Source organism: Taurulus bubalis, assembly GCF_910589615.1.
Source record: "Taurulus bubalis genome assembly, chromosome: 5".
In the NCBI taxonomy this organism is placed as follows: Eukaryota; Metazoa; Chordata; class Actinopteri; order Perciformes; family Cottidae; genus Taurulus; species Taurulus bubalis.
Window position 1 is genome coordinate 7,599,750 of NC_136593.1, and position 18,341 is coordinate 7,618,090.

The following is an 18,341-nucleotide window of genomic DNA, read 5'->3' on the forward strand; positions in this document are numbered from 1 at the left end:
TTAACTCAAAGTAGAAAGTTAGAAACACAGTCACAGCTCGAGGAGTGGATCTCTTTCAGCTTTATTATTACACTTGTTTGGGGACATGACAGATATTTCAAGATCATACACACGCATATGAAGAAAAGTAAAAAGATCACCGACAGAAATTGTCCAATGTAAACACACCTCACTGCTTAAGACAAGGTAACTGTTTTTATAGCAAACTTATAGCTAAAAATAAAAATAAAAAAAATCAGACATAAACAGACAATAAAATCATAACCCATATGTTAATATCTAATAATAATTAAAAAAAGCGCATTGGTCCCAGATTGCAGGCACAGACACACATTTAACATTAAAAGACATTTGAAAGCAGTTAAATCTCGAAAACACCTTTGGGCTAGTTTCTCTTTTCCAAAAGGATTTCAGCCATCCGTGGAAGCTGCTGTTAATCCACAACTTGAACCGACTTGTGTGCCGCCGTGGTGATGTCGTTCACAAACGAGGACTTATTCATCCCTTGCTGCAGGAGACATGGTGAAAGGAAAATGAGTGCACCACCTCAGTAACAAACCAGTGAACCAAACAGCACTGTGCTCACGGATCATTTCTCGAGAACAAATGTGGAGTCTGAGCTACTAGATTCCTCGGCTGCATCGCTTTAAGAGCCTCAATACATTCACTGGCCATTCCCTGAGAACACCGCATAAACTTTCTCCCTCTGTTTCTCACAAATACCTGCCAGAGGCGTGGATACCTTTAAGTTTGAAGGTACGAAACAAGAGAGGACACACCCAAACCCTGACAGGTCTTGTCACTCGGGGTTTAAGCTTCAACTCACCTTTTTTAGGACGGCTTGCAAATCTTTTTCTGACCACATGTTGAAGAGAAGCAGGGACGCAGCTTTGCTGGATTTGGGGAGATATCTTTAAAAGAGGGAAAACAACTGTGAAAAGATCTGTTTGGACTGGCGGAAATCAAAACATGCATGCACAATGTAATCCCAGTGAGTCATAGGTAATCCCCGCATCTTGAATAATGGTATCGATTCCGAAGAATACACATTCTCTCTCTCTCTGCTCACATGTGATCTTACCCGTTCTGGCTGAGATCTTTCAGTGAGTTAATCAGGTTGTTGTTTAACAGGCGCTTGCTCATCTCGGGTTCCTTCATAAGCAGGCAATTGGAAGTATGGCAGGCCATTGCCAAGGTGTCATCCGACTCATTTCCCTCCTTGGTGCCTGCGCTGAGGATGCCCAGCAGCTCGGGGAGGGCTTTACGAGCTTCAGTATCAAGGCAAACACAAGCCACAGGCTGTTTAACACAAGCAAACACTTGTAAAACCGAAAATGATTGTTTATGGTGATGAATGTCAAGGTACCGACTCAACTCTTACGTCAGCTATGAAGCAAAAAGCACTGTAGGTCACAGTGATACAGTAGATCTTAGTACTATGCGTTATCATATTTATGTTGAAAACACGTCTTACCTATGGCATTGTGCAAGTTGGGGTTTTTGGTCAGGTTTCCTACCAAACCCACTGTGTTCCTCTGCATGTTGACTTTCTTTGATTTTAAAAGGGGACTGATAACTTGCAGGCCATTCAGTTTCTGCACAATCGTCTGGCTCATTACGCTGGAGACCTTTGAAGATGAAAAAAAAGTAAATCAAAGGTTATCCAAACTGGTCTCTGTCTCCATCAGATGATCAAATGTAGGTTGTTGTTTTCTTTTTTTTGTCCTGGTTAGCGTGTACCAGTGCAACGTATTTCTTCTTACAATGCTTTCATGTGCGGTGAGGTTCTGCAGGGCTCCACAACAGGCCTCCTGTGTTTCTTCCCGCTGGCTCGTCTCAAGCAGAGACAGGTAACTCTGCATAGTTTTGGAGTGGATCAGCAAACCAGCCCCACTCGGCTGTGGGTCCTCAACGACCGGGAAGTCAAAGTTTTGCTGGACAAGGGAGGGGGCAGAAATGCAGAACTTTACCGTACACAGAGCCACGGCTGCATTGACCAATAATGTGTCTGTGTGCAGGACTATATGGAGGAAAGATTCTGTGGGTAATGCCAAGGCAAGGGAGGTTGAGAATTTCTATTTGTCTGCCGTTGATATGGCGGTGAAATAAATAATAATAATAATAATAATATGAATTTCACTGGAGGATTTTTTTGAAACACAAGATGAATCAAACACAATGTGTCATGGGAATGCAAACATGCAGCTGAAGATGTTTGAACACAAAGCAAAAGGTAACATCTACTGGAATCAGAGCACTAAGTCTCACACCGTCACTCCACCCCTTTCAAAAACTACAAAGCAACGACTGGTAAAAGTCGCACTGGCAGATTCTGTCTAGACAAACTTAACACTTGTCGGACGTGTCATTCAATTCAAATGATCCCGTTGGCTGTGTTCGACATCGGTATGCGCGTTTGTCTCCTCCGCGCGCACCGCCCTCTTCTCACCTCGTGTTCTGACGATTTGTTCTGGGCACTGAAGCAGCCTATGGGGCCGGCGTCGCCCGGGCTTTGTTGGCCCTTGTTGGCCGCCTTCGCCAACATCGTGATCCGGCTAAACAGAACCGGAACCTCGTCCTCCAGCTGGAACGTCAGGTTGTGCAGGATGCACATGCAGTTCTCTACGGACTGTTTCAACAGGGAGAACGTTTAATTAAAACACAGAGATATTTAGCCATTACTATGATCTATAGTAATACTGTAAAACATAAATAATTGATGAGAGAAGGAAAATGTAATATATTTGACTGCCTTTAGAGCACAGACACATTTCAATATCCCATTTTTGCCACAGGAAAATGATAATGACACAAATGAAGCAAACAGATTAAAGACAAAAATAGTTGCATTAAATATTTTTGGGTGTAAAATGGAGCTTATTGGCGACCCGTTTTCACAGCATTTTAAAAATCCACAATACTGTACAATATTGAGCATCACTTGCCTGCCTCTCCTGTTCAAATATTAGTCTGTAAACTGTCTGTGTGAAGGCTGCATACTTTGGGAGGCAGTTTTCTTTGCAGCTGAGTCACATTATGACTCAGCTGCGCCTTCTTTTGCAGTAGAACTGCTCTGTGCAAATTACAATGGGACTTGGCTGACTTCAAACTGCAGCTCCCCGCCATAATAATGAATGTTTTTATTTTACGTTCCACTGGAAGGTGTGACATGTGAAAAGAGATGCAGACAGGCAGAGAGAGAGAGAGAGTGCAGCATGAATAAACAGATCATTTTCTCTCCGTCTCACCTTATCGTCTGGCGTCCCCGCATCCACGCAGTTTTGAACGTAACTGACCAAAGAGTCGATCAAACCTCGACATTTTCTCATCGCCTGTCTGTTGCTTTGCTTTGTGCTGCTGAGGTTTCTGTTTGAAATGGAATATCACGAGTCAAACAATGTTTTGATCCAGGAAAGAGGTATTCTTGGCAAAGAACATACAATGTGTTTCATGACAATCGCTGTGTAGCGAGAGTACAGCGGCATTTCCGCAATTTAATTGTCTGATAATACATTTGTCTTGCCTTAAAGTTAAACAATAGCAATCTTGCTCACTCACTCAGGGAAATGAATAAAACAAGTCAAGTCAAACAACTACAGCAATCTCAGTTCAACAGCATACTCTAAGTCTGTGATTCTCAACGGGCAAAAAAAGAATGGGCAAAAAAATAAATAGAAAAAGGGACTTTTTTTATGCAGCGTGTGTCGTTTTTTTGCCGGCTCTGGTTTCAACTTGTTTTGCACCTCAAGACAGTGTTTGTCATATATTCAGTGAGTGTGTATTCTCTGTTAAAGTTAGGTCATTTGAGTCTTTTTGAAACTACTTCTTAGTTGTTCGACTTTTTTGTTTGTGCATGAAAGCTGTTGAGTCTGTTTAAAAATGGCTGAAGATTCTGAATTGTTATGTATGTTTTTTGCACTTTGGGGTTTTTAATTAAAATGCAGGTAATTGAGTGTGAAAGGGAATAGTTCCCTCTCTAGCATCAACACCAGCTGGTCGTTTTGGTTTATTATTAAACTTGTTTTTGTGTTGGCATTCATATTCTGTACTATATCAGGTTCAAACTGCACCATCTTTTCATTAAATAAATTTGAGAAGTTGAGAATGTTCCTTGATTTGGGTCGCGACTTGTCATTCAGGGGTGATGGTGGGTCCCAGAGCCAGACCAGTTGAGAACCACTGCTCTAAGGTAATTTTAGAAGATGTAGTTTGTGATTTTAAACTAGTTTTATCCAAGTGTACCTAATAAACTGGCAGCTGAGTATATATCTTATTGTGATGATATTCAATCTTAGTAAAATATGACATGTATTTCTCACAGAGGTGACTTAATGACAACCTTCTACTGTGTAATATTTATTTATCCTTTTTCCAGAGAAAAATCGGCCTTGAACTCACCCCACCTTAACCCCAAAAAAAGAGGTTAGGGTTAGAGCGTGAGACCGAGAGTAGTAGCAGTAAAACTAAAGTAGTTTGCAATATCTGCTAGTGTTCCAGTGTCATTTGTCAACATTCACATCCAATACGACATCATCATAGGCATACAAAAATAAATCTCTCCAAGAAAACATTCCTAAAAGCATGTTTTACACAATTCCCTAGTGCATGTTTGATATGTACAGCTGTCATGTATAAATATGTATTAATATATGTGCGTCTACTGCTCGCTCTCGAGTTACCCAAAGGCGATGAGAACCGGAGCCTGATGACAGCTAAAGCAAACACACTGGCCTGACATCAGGCGCTGGGTTGGGTCTTTTTGCTTGCCTGAGACATCCGGTGGCGTTAAAGAAGACCTCAGGGTCCTGGCTGCTGCTGCTGCTGCTGCTGCTGGTCCGGTCGGGACCTGTCGTGTACGGCAGGATGGCACGCTCCATTAAGACAGGCAGAGCGCTCTTGAGCAGGTCTGGCTTCAGGCTGTCAACAGAGGACAAATTCCACAGGAGACCTTGAAGGAAAAAGCGAAAACCTCACGTCAATGACAAATTCATTCTCAGCCTGTGGGGGAAAATATAAAACATTATCGTCATGTCGATTTTATAGGTTTAGGTTGTGTGAACATTAAACGACTCTTTTGAAAACCTGGGTGTTGGCCCGGTGACTAAAGCATGATCCGTTCCCTCGACGTTCATAACGTTCAGATTCAAATCCTAGTATAATCATTTAATACATTTCCCCCTAAAACAACATTTAACTTCATCGTTAGAACAGCGGCGAGGCGAACGTGCTTGACACTTTGCAGCATGGCAGCACTCAAGAAAAGCTTAGGGACTGACAGGAGGATTTAAACAGGATTATGTTCTGTTCCACACAAGTGTCTCTGTGTCTGACTTTTTTTTTTTTGCATGTATAAATAGGTGTGTGCACAAATGGTTGCATCTTGTACCCGTCAGCTGTTTCTGTATCTCGACAGAGTCCGTGTCTCGGAGCAGAGCCACGGCCTCCGTGACGCCACCGGAGCGATGCATCTCCTCCTTGTTGTTGTTGCTTTTAAAGGACAGGTTACGGAGGGCAGCTGAGGCCGTCTCGCTCACTTGTGAACTGGAGCTGCGCAGCAGACCCACCAAAGGATGGACCCCCTTGAGCTTCAACACCTGCGAGACCAGAGGGCTCCGGAGAGTTAGCACAGTAATAATTTACCACAATCCCAAATGATAGGGACTCGTTCAACGTGAAGCCTTCATTTTCTAAGACGGATTACAATAGAGGTACACAAGCGGGGCCAAAGAGGGCCGGAGACCCCCAGATTTACTGCATGTTAAAGATATAATCCTTGAAGGGACAGTTCACCCCCACATTAAAATGACACATTGCTCATCTTACCCGTAGTGCTATTTTCCCCTCTAGACTGTTTTTGGTGTGAGTTGCCTAGTTTGGGAGATCTTTGCGGTTGAGATGTCTCCCTTCTCTTGAATATAACGGGACAATATGGCCCTCAGCAATGTCTCTTTTCAGACGTCATGACGTCATGACTCAAGATAATCCACAGCCCTTGTTGTGAGCATTTTCATGGAGGAGCTGTTTTTCTTTCAAACACAGTTTTTACATGAAACTACTCACAAAAAATAGCACGATTGGTAAGCGGAAAGACATGTGTTTTCGATTTTGAGGATGAACTTCCCATTAAGATTTTCATAAAACTAAAAAGATTGAATAGAAAAATGTTTTTGTTAATATTCCGGCTCAGAAATAGCCCTTCCATCATGTAATCACTTGTCTAAAAGACATTCCTATACCTCCTCTTTCGCCTTGTCGTCAATGAAAGAGTTGTGCTGTATGTAGGAAGCGCCACAGTGCTGATACGTCTCATCCTCGTTGGAAAGATACTCAACAGCCTCCTTCATGGTGATATCAGCAACTCCACTGTTGTCGTTTGACCTGGAAGAAGAACAAAACTATGTAGATGATGATCTAAACACACAGAGAGGATGCAACAATGATTTGTTGCAGCGACACATTCGATTCACATCATTTGAAATGAAGGATAAAGGCGGCCAACTAACCCAGAATCTTCTTTGCTTTTCGGAGGGCTCTTCAGAGCGCCCTTCGGAGCGCTCTCAGTGACGGGAGACTTCGGGAGTGATTTGGTCCCGCTAACTTGGCTGCTCACGAACTGGCTGTATGATTTGGTCTGACCTGTGCCATTCACGGCGTACACCGGCTGCGGAGGCTGAGGCGGAGGCTGGGACGCGACGTTCGTCACGAACCGAGCGGAGGCCCTCTCCGTCTTGTAGGTGCCCCTGTTGGAAAGGAGCCTCTGCGGGGGAACCGAGCGCTGCGTGGTGAAGCGCTGCCGCAGCAGATCGGTGTCGCTGCGGCTGGTGTTGGGTTGACCGACCGGCATGGAGCCGAGAGCGGCGTAACCGCTCTTGCTCTGATAGGTGGAAGCTGTGTTCTTCACGCTGGATCCCTTCATGTTGTTGCTGAATTGCCGGTTGACGTTTTTCTCTTGGCTGAGCTGCAGAGCCAGAGAGAACATGTGTTTGCAATGAAAAGATAATCTCGTCTCTCGCGACGGCTTATTTCAGCAGCAACCAAGCAAAGAGACAAGAGTGACTGATGTAAAGATGGCAATGGATCATTTCATTGTGAAAGAAGGTTTTGGTGTGCAGCCCTGTGGGTTGGTTGTATGACGGCTGGCAGCTTCTTTGGGAGAGGCTGGTTAACAACATATTTTTGGGAGGAGACAGAAAGTCTGGATGGATCTGGAAACAGGTTTTTTTAGGAAGAATTGGAAGAAAAGTCTGCCGAGGACAACACATATTTGAGCCTGTTTCTTATAATTATAACCGACGCATCAAATAGTGGTGACATTTCACTTTGATTTATTGGAAGTTAAAAGTCAGTCGTAATTCACACAGACCAGGGCGGACTTTCAGAAATACAGAAAAAAAAACAAATTTAAGATTATCCTATTATATTTTTCAGGTTGAATTTTTCCATTTTAAGGTTGAAATAATTATTTGATTGATTCATTGATTGATTGATTAGCAAAGTAGTCAGTTTGGGGAAAAATATATTTGCAACTATTTTAGTAATAGTGTTATGCCTTTTTTAAGCACAAATGCCAAATATTAGCTGGTTCCAGTTTCTCAAATGAAAGTATTTGCTACTTTTTTGTTGTCATTTAGGACAGTAAATTAAATATGTTTGGGTTCAGAAAATAATTCGGACAAAACAAGCAATTTGAAGACACCATCTTGGTGACTATAATGGGCATGTTTTCACAATTTTCTGATACTTTGCCAACAAAACAATCATCAATTCATTCTGACAATATTTGGCAACAAAAATAGTCAGTAGTTTCTGCCCTAATCTACATCCAATCTTTCTCATGGTGTTTACAATTTACAATAATGGTGTTTACAATTTAAAAAATAATATAAAGATCCCTAAGATCCCTTACAAATCATTGTGTAATTTGTGTCAAAATGAAATCTCTGGTAAAGCCCTCATTGGTAGCTACAGCCCTGACTCATTACCTCCATGATTGTAAATAAAAAAAAAAAAAAAATATATATATATATATATATATATATATATATATATATATATATATATATATATATATATATATATATATATATATATATATATATATATATATAGACAAGCACCATAACTTACAGCTGAAAAGCCATTCCCGAAGAAGAGGCCTCCATTGGATGTCTTGGACGGTGACTTCAGAGCTTCTACAAAAATAGAGTCATACGAAGGAGCTGAGGAGACACAAGGAAGGTTATCAGCTGTTATCATAATACACATTTCATAGCCGAGAGCAATGTCTTCAATTTATGACTTTTGATCTTTGGTTTATACTTAAAGAAAATAGACCGAAATAAAAAAAGACCTAAATAAAAAACAAAAAACCTGAAAGCTAACAACACTTTAGACTGGAAACATACAAGGAAGGTATAGATTATTGCTTAATATACCTTTAAAGGTCACACTGCCAATCTTATTTGATATTCTGCCTTATGTGTTGTCATTGATCAATCAATAATCACTTGTATCCTATATTTAGATATAACTATATTTCATTGTAATGGACATGATGGACCTTGAGATTAAATTAACTAAATGACTTGTTTCATCCCAAATGTCAGATACAGACTGGTCTCAGGTTTCAAGAGTCTTCTGTTGTTGTTTTTCTTTATTAAATTAATATTTTTCTCCTGTAGGTCACTTAATGTTATTTAGAAATGTACAGGTCAGGGCCATAGCTGGGTCTTTAGAAATACTGAGTCCACAACAACTCTGACGACCACAAACCAAAAAGAGGGCCCCTAATATTGGTTAGTTATAAAGTTGTGTTATGACTGTTCATGTCTTGTTTTTTTTCAGCTCACTGTTCAGTTACACTTCCTGTGAATTACATTTCCCAAAATAAAGTTCTAAAAGGTTTTTCAAAGCCTTCCCCTGATTGTCAAAGGGGGTGAACTTAAAATGAAAATGAAAAAACAGGTGACACTGGTGAACAGGATCTGAGTGTCCTGCAGGGCAGTAGCCTGATTCTTTTTGTTATATAAATAATCCCACCCCCCTTTCAGATTAAGAGAAACATCTTAAAACATGCCACATTTTTGTAAATTACTTATTTGGACTATTCTAAGTTAATCATTATAATGATCTGCACATTATATTTAAATGGAGCAGCTAAAGGAAATGCCCCTGGAAACCAACACCTGCAACGAGAGCTTTGTCTCCATTGTCTCTGAGCTGTAATTATTCCCAGACTGCGTCATCATTTCCAGAACAAAATCCGAGAAAATGTGGGGAAAAGTTCTACAAATCCCAACAGGTTCCTCTCCCAACATAACAGGTGTAAACGGCCTGTTGCACCTGGCCGCTCTTACATGTCGGAGACAGAGAAGTGGACGCGGTCCTGCTGCTGGACGACCTGGACCTGGTCCTCCGGATCGTCTGCACTTGCTCCAGGACGCGCTGCTGGCCTGATCGGTACTGGTGGGCGGACGGCAGCGCCAGCGACGTGTCGTCCACGTTCCCGATGGAGAGGGCCGATTTCATGGGGTCCAGACTCATCTTGTTCTCCTCTCTCTCTCTGTACCGTCCAGGTGCTCCGTCCGCTGCTGCGCAGTGTCGGGAGTTGGCAGAGGAAGTAGTAAACGCGCACCTTGCCCTGCGCCATTAGACCGCGCCCATACCAACACAATGCAACACTCTTTGCTCAACTTTCTTTCGCTCATCTGGACTAAACACGTAACCTATTCTCCTTTGGCAAACAGTAGTAAAAAACAAAAGTGACGTTGAGTGTTTCTATCTTATGGAAGAAATAATAACAATGCAGCAAGTAAAGTCAGAATCGGACTCATTCCCTGGAGGTTTAATCCAGATAAATCAATGTTAGGTAGTATTTTCCTGACGTCACTGGTTGCTTTACTTTATATTCGAGGTCATTGAGTCCAGTGGTTCCCAACCCACAGAGACAACTGCCGAAGGGGACCACGGTATTTCGCTTTTAAGTTGTGCCATCATTTTTAATCATAACCAATAACATATACAGTGGTACTAACACATCTGAACAATATCTCGCAAGTGTTTCTGTTTATTTTGATACCGATATTATTAAAATAGACATTGTGGTTGCAGGAATACACCTTTTTTAGTTTAGGTATGCAACTTTACCCAATTAAAGAAACATTAGCTCCGTTGTTAAAGGGTTTATGGCGCAGGGAAGAGATATAACGTTATGATGAACAAATGGGAATTCATTTCTTGGATTTTTATTTTTTGTGTGTGCATATATTGTATCAATTAAGTTATTTAAAATGGTACATGGTAATGATGTCCTTTTATGTAAATACTAAAGATGAAAAGTAACTACATCTATGGAATCAATCAGTGGTGCAGTCAAACATATATGTCTGCCTAAAATAGAGCAGTATAAGTAAAACGTATTTAATTTATAGATTTTACTTAACTACAGTAATTCAGTAAATGTACTACTTCCACCCTCTGTATGTTTTATATGCAAGTTTGCTTACTACTACTTGTTATGTAGTCCTTCTACTGCCAACATTTTGAATGCATAACTTTGATTTATTATGTAGAAAAGTCATATTGTTTTGGTATAATATACTTAGGTAAAAGATGTGAGTACTTCTTCCACTACTGGAAAGCAACAAGTCAATGAAGGCCTCATTTCCTCATGTCAACATGACACACAAAACAGACTAGATTAGGACAGATAAGGAAACAGAAACGTAGATTATAATCTCGCGGCCCAGTCATAGTTCAGACCTGTTCACTGCGTTTGATTCCTTCTTACTTGGCACGACTGCAAGAGTTGGAAAATGACGCCATCACAAGACAAAAATGGAATTGGTTTCATGTTTGCATTTTGCAAAAATGCAAAAGACGGGTAATGAAATGTACTAGGATAATATGAAAGTTAAATATTTGTGGTATGGAAGATTTCCCTTCGACCTACTTATCCTAGAATGTCCAATGGCATGCAAAAAGGCTTTTGTTGAAAATGCAAGAGTAAAAGTAGGAAAACAAACATTCTATACGTACAGAAATTTGAAAAGCCAGGGTTGCACAAGAGATGTGTAAATACCAAGTATTTCACCAAAAACAACCACTCATGTACATTATATTATATATTTTTATATATATATATATATATATATATATATATATATGCATATAACATTTGTATTCATTGCATTTCAGGATTGTGCCATGCCTCTGTAACTCGACCGATTGTTTGGCGTTCTCAACTGTGACTGACAGTTTCACTACAGGTAATGGCACAGTTATGGTTTGCATTACCTGCATGGGAAAAATAAAATGTAATATGTACCACACCCATGGGTGCTCTTGCCCTGAGGGCGTACTGGTGCCTGCTGGCATGTGCGATCTGGCAAACGCTCTTGCATGCTTTGCCACCTTTGTCTTGTATAATTGCTTATGAAAAGCCAGTTTTGAGTGCCTGTGTTGGAAGTTCACCGGTCACACACATGTACTTACATTGCTCTCTAGTGGTGAATGTGTACAACACCATCACACACACCGATGCGTCACGTTTCTCCATAATCACACAGCAGTCAGGCAACGAGAGTATAAAGTCTTTATTATTTATTGCCTTCATAATCATGCCCATCACAATTTTCAATTGGAATGAACATCAAGTGTATTTTTAAATTCTACACCCGTTACTAAATTAAGAACTAACAAGTACTTTTCCAACATCTGGGCGGAAGAATAAAGTTTTAAAATAATCAGACATTGTTAGGCTTTTGGTGAGTCATAATACTGTTTTACAGCCATTTTAGATTATTAAGTAATTTCCTATCCTACATGAAAGAATGTGGTTCATTGAGTTAGTCGACTGAGTGCACTGCACACTTTCTACTGCACATTTTCTACAGTACAAAAATCCTCATGTCGTAAAACATGGTGATACATAAAAATACTTTGCAGTGCAGGACAGTGAACATGAGACATGCCAATAAAGTGTGTGTCCCTTCCCTTCAATACAACACTGAAAAGTCTTAACCGGTGCATAGGATCCTTGTGTTTAAGTGCCACTGGAAGCTCTCTACAATCCTGCAGAGAAAAAAATAAATATGTTACTGCCCAAAAATGTAAATCTTCAATGTTCGGAGTGTCTGTTTCTTCATTGCTGTGGAGACCACAAGAGAAGGTAAATCTGCAAACATTCTGGACCAACGACAACTCTGTCCAAATCATGAAAGGTTAGCATGAAAATAGGAAAACAGAAATAGAAAGTGGTCCCGCTGAAACTACTGGTGGGTGGAATGCAGGCCCGACCAACGGCTTAATTAAGAAACACAAACAGTCACCTTTATGACCTTTAGGAACAGCAGTAGCACAGACGTTATATGCTATGTAACAGGGTTTGTTGAGGTGCATTGAGGGTCATGTAAGAGGCTGAAGACGAGTATAGAAAAAGTACAAAAAAGATCAAAGCATGTGTCCTGCAGTACTTTCAGAAACGTTCTTTGGAAACTCTTTCTGCAGTGCAAATCTAAATCTCAAGAGCATATAACACATTCACAGGATAAAAGCTCCTCAAACATCCACCTTGAAGCTCACATCAAGGGCTTCTTTCAGTGAGCCCCCGTTGAGCCGGTCTGCTCCCGTTTTACTCCTCTGGGTTAAAGGCGCTGGGCTCATGACCCTCTGGGGATCTGCGCTGGGCGTTGTGGGGCTGAGCCAGAGGAAACCCCCGGAGCTTCTCCTGCAGGCTTCCTACGGCCAGCCTCATCTGGTCCTCGGCCCCCTGAAGAGATTTCAGCTCCATGGTGTAGAAGATGTACAGCATAGCGGTGGTGAGCAGGATGGCGAAGCACAGCGCAGCCAGCAGGTAGAAAGAGGTACGAGGGAAAGGTTGCTCTGCTCCCAGGGCCAACCAGGGCACGGCAGCAATGGCCAGCTCCAGAAACAGCAGAGCCAGCCCCATCACCCCGGTGCGTGATGCTGTGTAGCGCATCCTCTCAGCACAGTGCAAGCCCACTTTGACCTCAGTACGCACCTCTGTCACAATGTCCACCAACTCAGCCAAATTGCCTGGAGGGGAAAAAAACAAGGAGAGAGTCAAACATCTTAGTACCACAGAAAATTGAGTCTCCAGCCATGCAAGCAGCGCGGCAAGGCTGTATATAGGCTCCATTCAAGTACAATACAACATTCAATGTGTTCCTTGTTAATTAAACTAGTCGTAAGGACATCAATTTAAGTTTTAAACTACCACAAGGAACTTTTTATTTTGTGTTGATTTTGGCACTTTCTGTGAACAACAGCGGTAGTGTTTCCAAGGTTAGAAAAACCTCTCATTTCACTGCAGCAGGAATTTTGCATGGAATCCAACATGGCATTAATAAGAATAACCAATTCGAAATTGCCTTGTTCTCTACCAGACATGGAAATTCTGCAGGACTAGACAAAAGACTATACCGGTACGTAACTGTAATTAACGGCCCATCCAATTTGCTTTTAGGGTATCTTGCTCTCCTCATAACGTCACTTTCACTCGACTTTTTCCTGTCGTTGTATTGGTTCACAGCAATCCACCCATAATCGTTATAGTCTGGGCAAAAGTGGTCGATCAACACTGGAGCCACTAGAGCCACTCGACACATACCTGCAGCAGAGTCCTGCTTCTTTACTGTTCTTGGTCCGTCACGTTCGGTCTCAGTTGGAGTTTGTGTCTCCAGTCTTAATACAGAAGTCAGAGCCTCGTGGTCCGAGTACGGGAATGGATGGTCACGGACGGAGCCTTTGGTGGTCGACATGAAATCACAATAAACGTCCGTTTTGGAAGATCCCTGGGAAATAAAAAAAAAGAAAAAGGGAAATGCTTTGTGGGTCAAAGCACATCACAAATTCATCTGATAACTCCAACATCGTGATTGTGGGATTGGAGTACACATTTCACCCACCTTGAACAGGATGTAGTCGATTCGAATTCCTTTCTCAAAGGGAGCGAGTTCCTTTTTACCGATAAAAGGGTTGTCAGCTATTAGAGTCATACCATCCTCACATCCCTGGAAAATGTTTTTTTTTTTAAACAAAACACAAGTTAAAGAAAGCAAAAGAAAACTTTACAAGCAGACTCATGTCTTCATAGTCTTGACCATTAATTCTGTCAGTCATGATGACATCTAACGTGCCATCTGAATGCTTGACAATTTTGCAGAACTACTTTCTGACCAAGAAATGTTCGTGTCTTCGGTGATAATACCAGCTGATGACATGGTCACCTGACTTTTACATACACATACATGTTTTAGAGAAGTCTAATTTAGGAACTTGCCATCTGTGCGGTTTTAGAGCCGTCTACGACTGTTGTTCCAAAGTAAAATGTTTTCAAAAACAATCAAATTATGGCCCAAACTACAAGATAAGATCCACATACATTTTTTTTTTTTCATTAATTGATATTAAAGTAAAGTATTTTATATATTACAAAAAATATATATTACCATTGCTGTCAATAATGGGGCTGAACTTATTTGAAAAGAATATGCAATTGCAATTATTTTTACTGATATTTTCTTAAATCTGTAGAGTATAATCTCTGAGGCTTGACAATATAAAATGTGATTTCAATAAAAATTGTGTTTAATTGTGCTGCCCTAGTCACTACCTACGTCAAATTTAGCAGACTCTAAATAAGAGTCTCGGAGTCCAGTGTAAGACATCAGTAGTCTGTTGCCGAGGTCCTGAGGGTGCATGTTCAGGTCGCCACCTAGAATCACCACATCTGCTCCAACAGAGGTGTGGCTGATGGGCACAGAAAGAACAAATGCAGTAGTACCAAGGACACAAACAAGATGACACTTAAGGAATACTGTCAGCCACTGTAGTGTTGCTTTAAACACTTCAGTAACTCCAAATAGCAACAGGGGAAGTTCACCTGAGAAAAATATGAAAAATATACTCCAGAGTGGACAAACAGTGGTCCAAACTCTTTGTGCAGAATCAACAGACAAAGACACTACCGAACAAACTGCTGCAGCTCCCAGGCCTGAACCACGCGGTGAGGTAGATAGGAGTCCTTGTCTCTGCAGTACTCTGCATGCAGCTGAAATCAATACACAGAGTCGGCAGAAAATGAATAAACAACTGTATATAATACATAGGCAGGGCTGAGAGCTGACGCTGGGAAACCTTACATGAGTCACGTAGACGTTTGCAGTCAGGCTGCCGATTTTTAAGACTGCCATCCCAACAGCTTTACCTCCAAACCAGTCGCCATGTTGAGCCTGATGAACGGGAAAAACACAATACGTTACGAGAGACAGTTTGCTAATTTGCAAAGAGAGGTTGTTAACACCAAATAATCGCATATCCACTCTGACGGGGATGACGTGTGAAGGTGATGCTCCACATTAGTGGCCTGTATACTTAAGAGTGGTTTTCACAGTCGTAATGATCACCGGTGTGACAAGACTGAGCCCAGATGCAGCCTGGGATTCCCTAATTGCTCCTCTATTAGAGGCAAGCAACATGTTTTCAGTTTGTCAGCAAAATTATGGAAAAACTAATGGCCCGATTTGCTGAATGGAAAAGTTTGCCTCAGGTCTTTCTGCAATAAAGGGTTTATTATAACATCAAACATAATCCTTTCCTCAACCTAACCGAGTAGGTTGGGTGCCTGAACCAAAGGAGATTTCTGGCAGAAAGCCCTGAGGGCAAACTTCTCCCATGTGCAAAACTTGGTGGAAGGGTGTAGCACAGGGCAAGGGACAACCCATCAAATGTGAAACAAAACAATTGTTTTATCTACGCGTGTAAAGATATTATTATTTACATATATGCAAATGTGACTCATTTCACCTAAATTTTTTCATCGCAACTGTTCTTGATAACAAGCTGCTATGTTCATGATGTTTTTTTCTAGTCTAAGTTTTTAATATTTGTATTATACACAGACGTACACAGACGTATAGAATGGTTGCGCTTGCATATTTGCATGTCATTGGCCTTGGCAGAGGTCTGTGCTCTCAAAGTGCCCTTCTTGTCTGAAATAGTTTGTATTCTGTGCATTTACTGCCTTTGTTCAATTGTTCTTTATTTTAATGTTGTTTATATGTTATTGCACTGGCGCCTCTTGGTTTTATGTCTGTTATGAAGCACTTTGTAACCATGTTGTGTAATAGTACTATTTGGCTAAAGATGAGATTATCTTTTTCAACCGTTTTGTTTATCATTGTTCACTTTCATCAAGTCATATTTTGTATGCATTACAAAACACAAGACAAGTCTGTCTCAGGCTCTCTAGACTCACCATGTAGGGGTAACCATTCAGTGAGTAGCGGTATAGAAAGGTCTCATGGATTCTGTGTTTGGAGAAAATGGCCAGTCCACTGCCGATGACTCCACTGACAAAAAGAGGACATGAAAAGAAGTTGAATCTTCCACATACCAGCTTCAGTTGTACGTGGTTGTGGTCCAAAGAAACATTTAGATCGACATTATTCTTAACTAAGTATGTATTGTCTGATGTCGACGTGAGAATTCGTCTGCTAGAGATTACATTTTTTCGTGAGGGGATTAGAAAGGTAGGGCCTTTGCTTAATCTCAGTCTTGTGCTTTGGTATGGAGGTCAGGAAAGAATTAAAAAAGGCACAAAAGTTAATCCTTTAGGTACTGACTATGCTTCACTTATACTTAAAAAAAGCCAATTCAGGAGCCTTTTGATAATATGAAGTGTGAATCATGAATCTTACATTGTGGGATTGAAACGAGAAAAGAAAGAAAATTACCTTTTGAATAGATGAGAATGAGGATGACTACAGGCAAGTTTCTTTTTCAAGGAGAGATAGTCTTTCTCACTCCACACCTGAAAAAAAGAAGGGATACTGTATGTCACTTGATAAGTAAAATACCAGTCATCTTTGCATAATTAATAGTGTAAATACAAGTTTACAAGAACATTTATGACATGAGGTTGGTCTTCCCGACAAAAAAAAAAAAAAACTAACGGAGTGCATGAGTTAAAAAGGTCAGTCGACACTGCAATCTCTGAAAGATAGCGTCCACCAACCTCTTGCAATAAGACAACATCATGCTCTTCCTTGCACAACATCTCTCCAATCATGGCATAGCGCTGAGGAGTGTGTTTGCTCAGGTAGCGGATCCCCCTGAGAAAGTAAAAAAATAATATTAGTGTTTTTATACGCGAGGCAAAAACAACAACAACAACGGTGCATTTAGGATCACTACAAACCACAGCCACTGACCAGCAGTTCAGAGAGAGGACCCGGACATTGACAGAGTCTGTGTTAGCCATGCTGGCAGATCAGAGGATCAGTAGATGATGGAGTGTCAGATCAGGTGAGATGACTGGGACAGCTCCTAATGCGACACGTGAAATTATTGTTGTTATTAATAAGGTCATTTTTGTGCTATATGATCAAACACACATTAGTGCACACAAACTATCCAATAAATACAAATAAGCATTGTAATTGGTGTAATTGTGTATTGGAGTAATTCAGCTGAATTTGTATCCCGAGCAGCTATTTATTAAATAATGTGTTACCTGACCCGGTGTCATGCAGCGCAGGGAGAGGTCGAGTTTTTAGTTCCAAAAAGAGACAACGTAGAGAGGTGATTGCGTTCACTCTTTTCTCGTGGGAGTGAAACAATACACCAGCCCCAAACAGAGTGCTGACATGGCTCTGCTGTCTGGAGAGAATACTGGGAAGCAGCAATGCAGTGAAAACCAAGGGGCTCTAGTGTCAAATGAAGAACTGGCTGTTCATTGTGTTAATACAACACCAAAAAGCATAAAATAAAATAGACAATTGCATTTATCCGTGCATTTATAAGGCTCAAAATGAACCTAAAGTTGTCCAAAGCATTTGTCTATGTTTATCAATATGTGTAGAGACAATATATGTCGCAGCCATTATGAAATATTAACGTCAATGCCACAGACATTGAACTTTTTAACCCAAAACGTGGTCACGCTTTCTGACACCATCTCCAAAAAGCTGGTAAAATGTTTCCACGAGAGCTCTAGCCCAGCCAAATCAGCATCAAAATACCCCTGCTGGCTTGCAGACCACGTGGATTACGTATTTTGTTCGCGAATACTTTATTGAAACCGCTCGGACCGTAGTCGCCTTCGATATCACGTGACGTTGACGTTTAGCGGTAATAATCAACCGTTAATCACCACAGGTAACCGGGTCGATGACGTAAACTGCTGAACAACCGTTGGAGCCGTTTTACTGACGTTAACGTTAGTCTTTGTAACGTGTAACTGCGAACGGGCGCCGGTTGCTGTTGACTTGTTACCAAAATGGTTTATTTATTTATTAGCCAGCTAAATCAACTCACCT

The 18,341-nt window shown here is 41.1% G+C and overlaps 2 protein-coding genes across 2 annotated transcripts; both read right to left on the reverse strand.

Moving 5' to 3' along the window:
- Positions 1 to 37: 37 nt before the first annotated feature.
- Positions 38 to 9,543, reverse strand: pkp1b (plakophilin 1b; the record flags this gene model as incomplete). The annotated part of the gene is made up of 13 exons (XM_079218037.1): positions 38 to 508; positions 827 to 911; positions 1,082 to 1,268; positions 1,475 to 1,628; positions 1,764 to 1,934; positions 2,450 to 2,629; positions 3,249 to 3,366; positions 4,768 to 4,948; positions 5,387 to 5,594; positions 6,237 to 6,378; positions 6,504 to 6,958; positions 8,128 to 8,219; positions 9,357 to 9,543. 13 exons carry the CDS (start codon positions 9,541 to 9,543, stop codon positions 434 to 436), a joined length of 2,235 nt encoding a protein of 744 aa, XP_079074163.1. The 3' UTR covers positions 38 to 433.
- Positions 9,544 to 12,631: 3,088 nt separating this feature from the next.
- On the reverse strand, positions 12,632 to 17,284 carry smpd2b (sphingomyelin phosphodiesterase 2b; the record flags this gene model as incomplete). The annotated part of the gene is made up of 10 exons (XM_079218272.1): positions 12,632 to 13,056; positions 13,631 to 13,814; positions 13,929 to 14,033; positions 14,640 to 14,772; positions 14,991 to 15,073; positions 15,165 to 15,254; positions 16,280 to 16,373; positions 16,758 to 16,834; positions 17,039 to 17,135; positions 17,235 to 17,284. The coding sequence occupies 10 exons, from the start codon at positions 17,282 to 17,284 to the stop codon at positions 12,632 to 12,634; spliced, it is 1,338 nt and encodes a 445-aa protein (XP_079074398.1).
- Between the last annotated feature and the right edge of the window lie 1,057 nt (positions 17,285 to 18,341).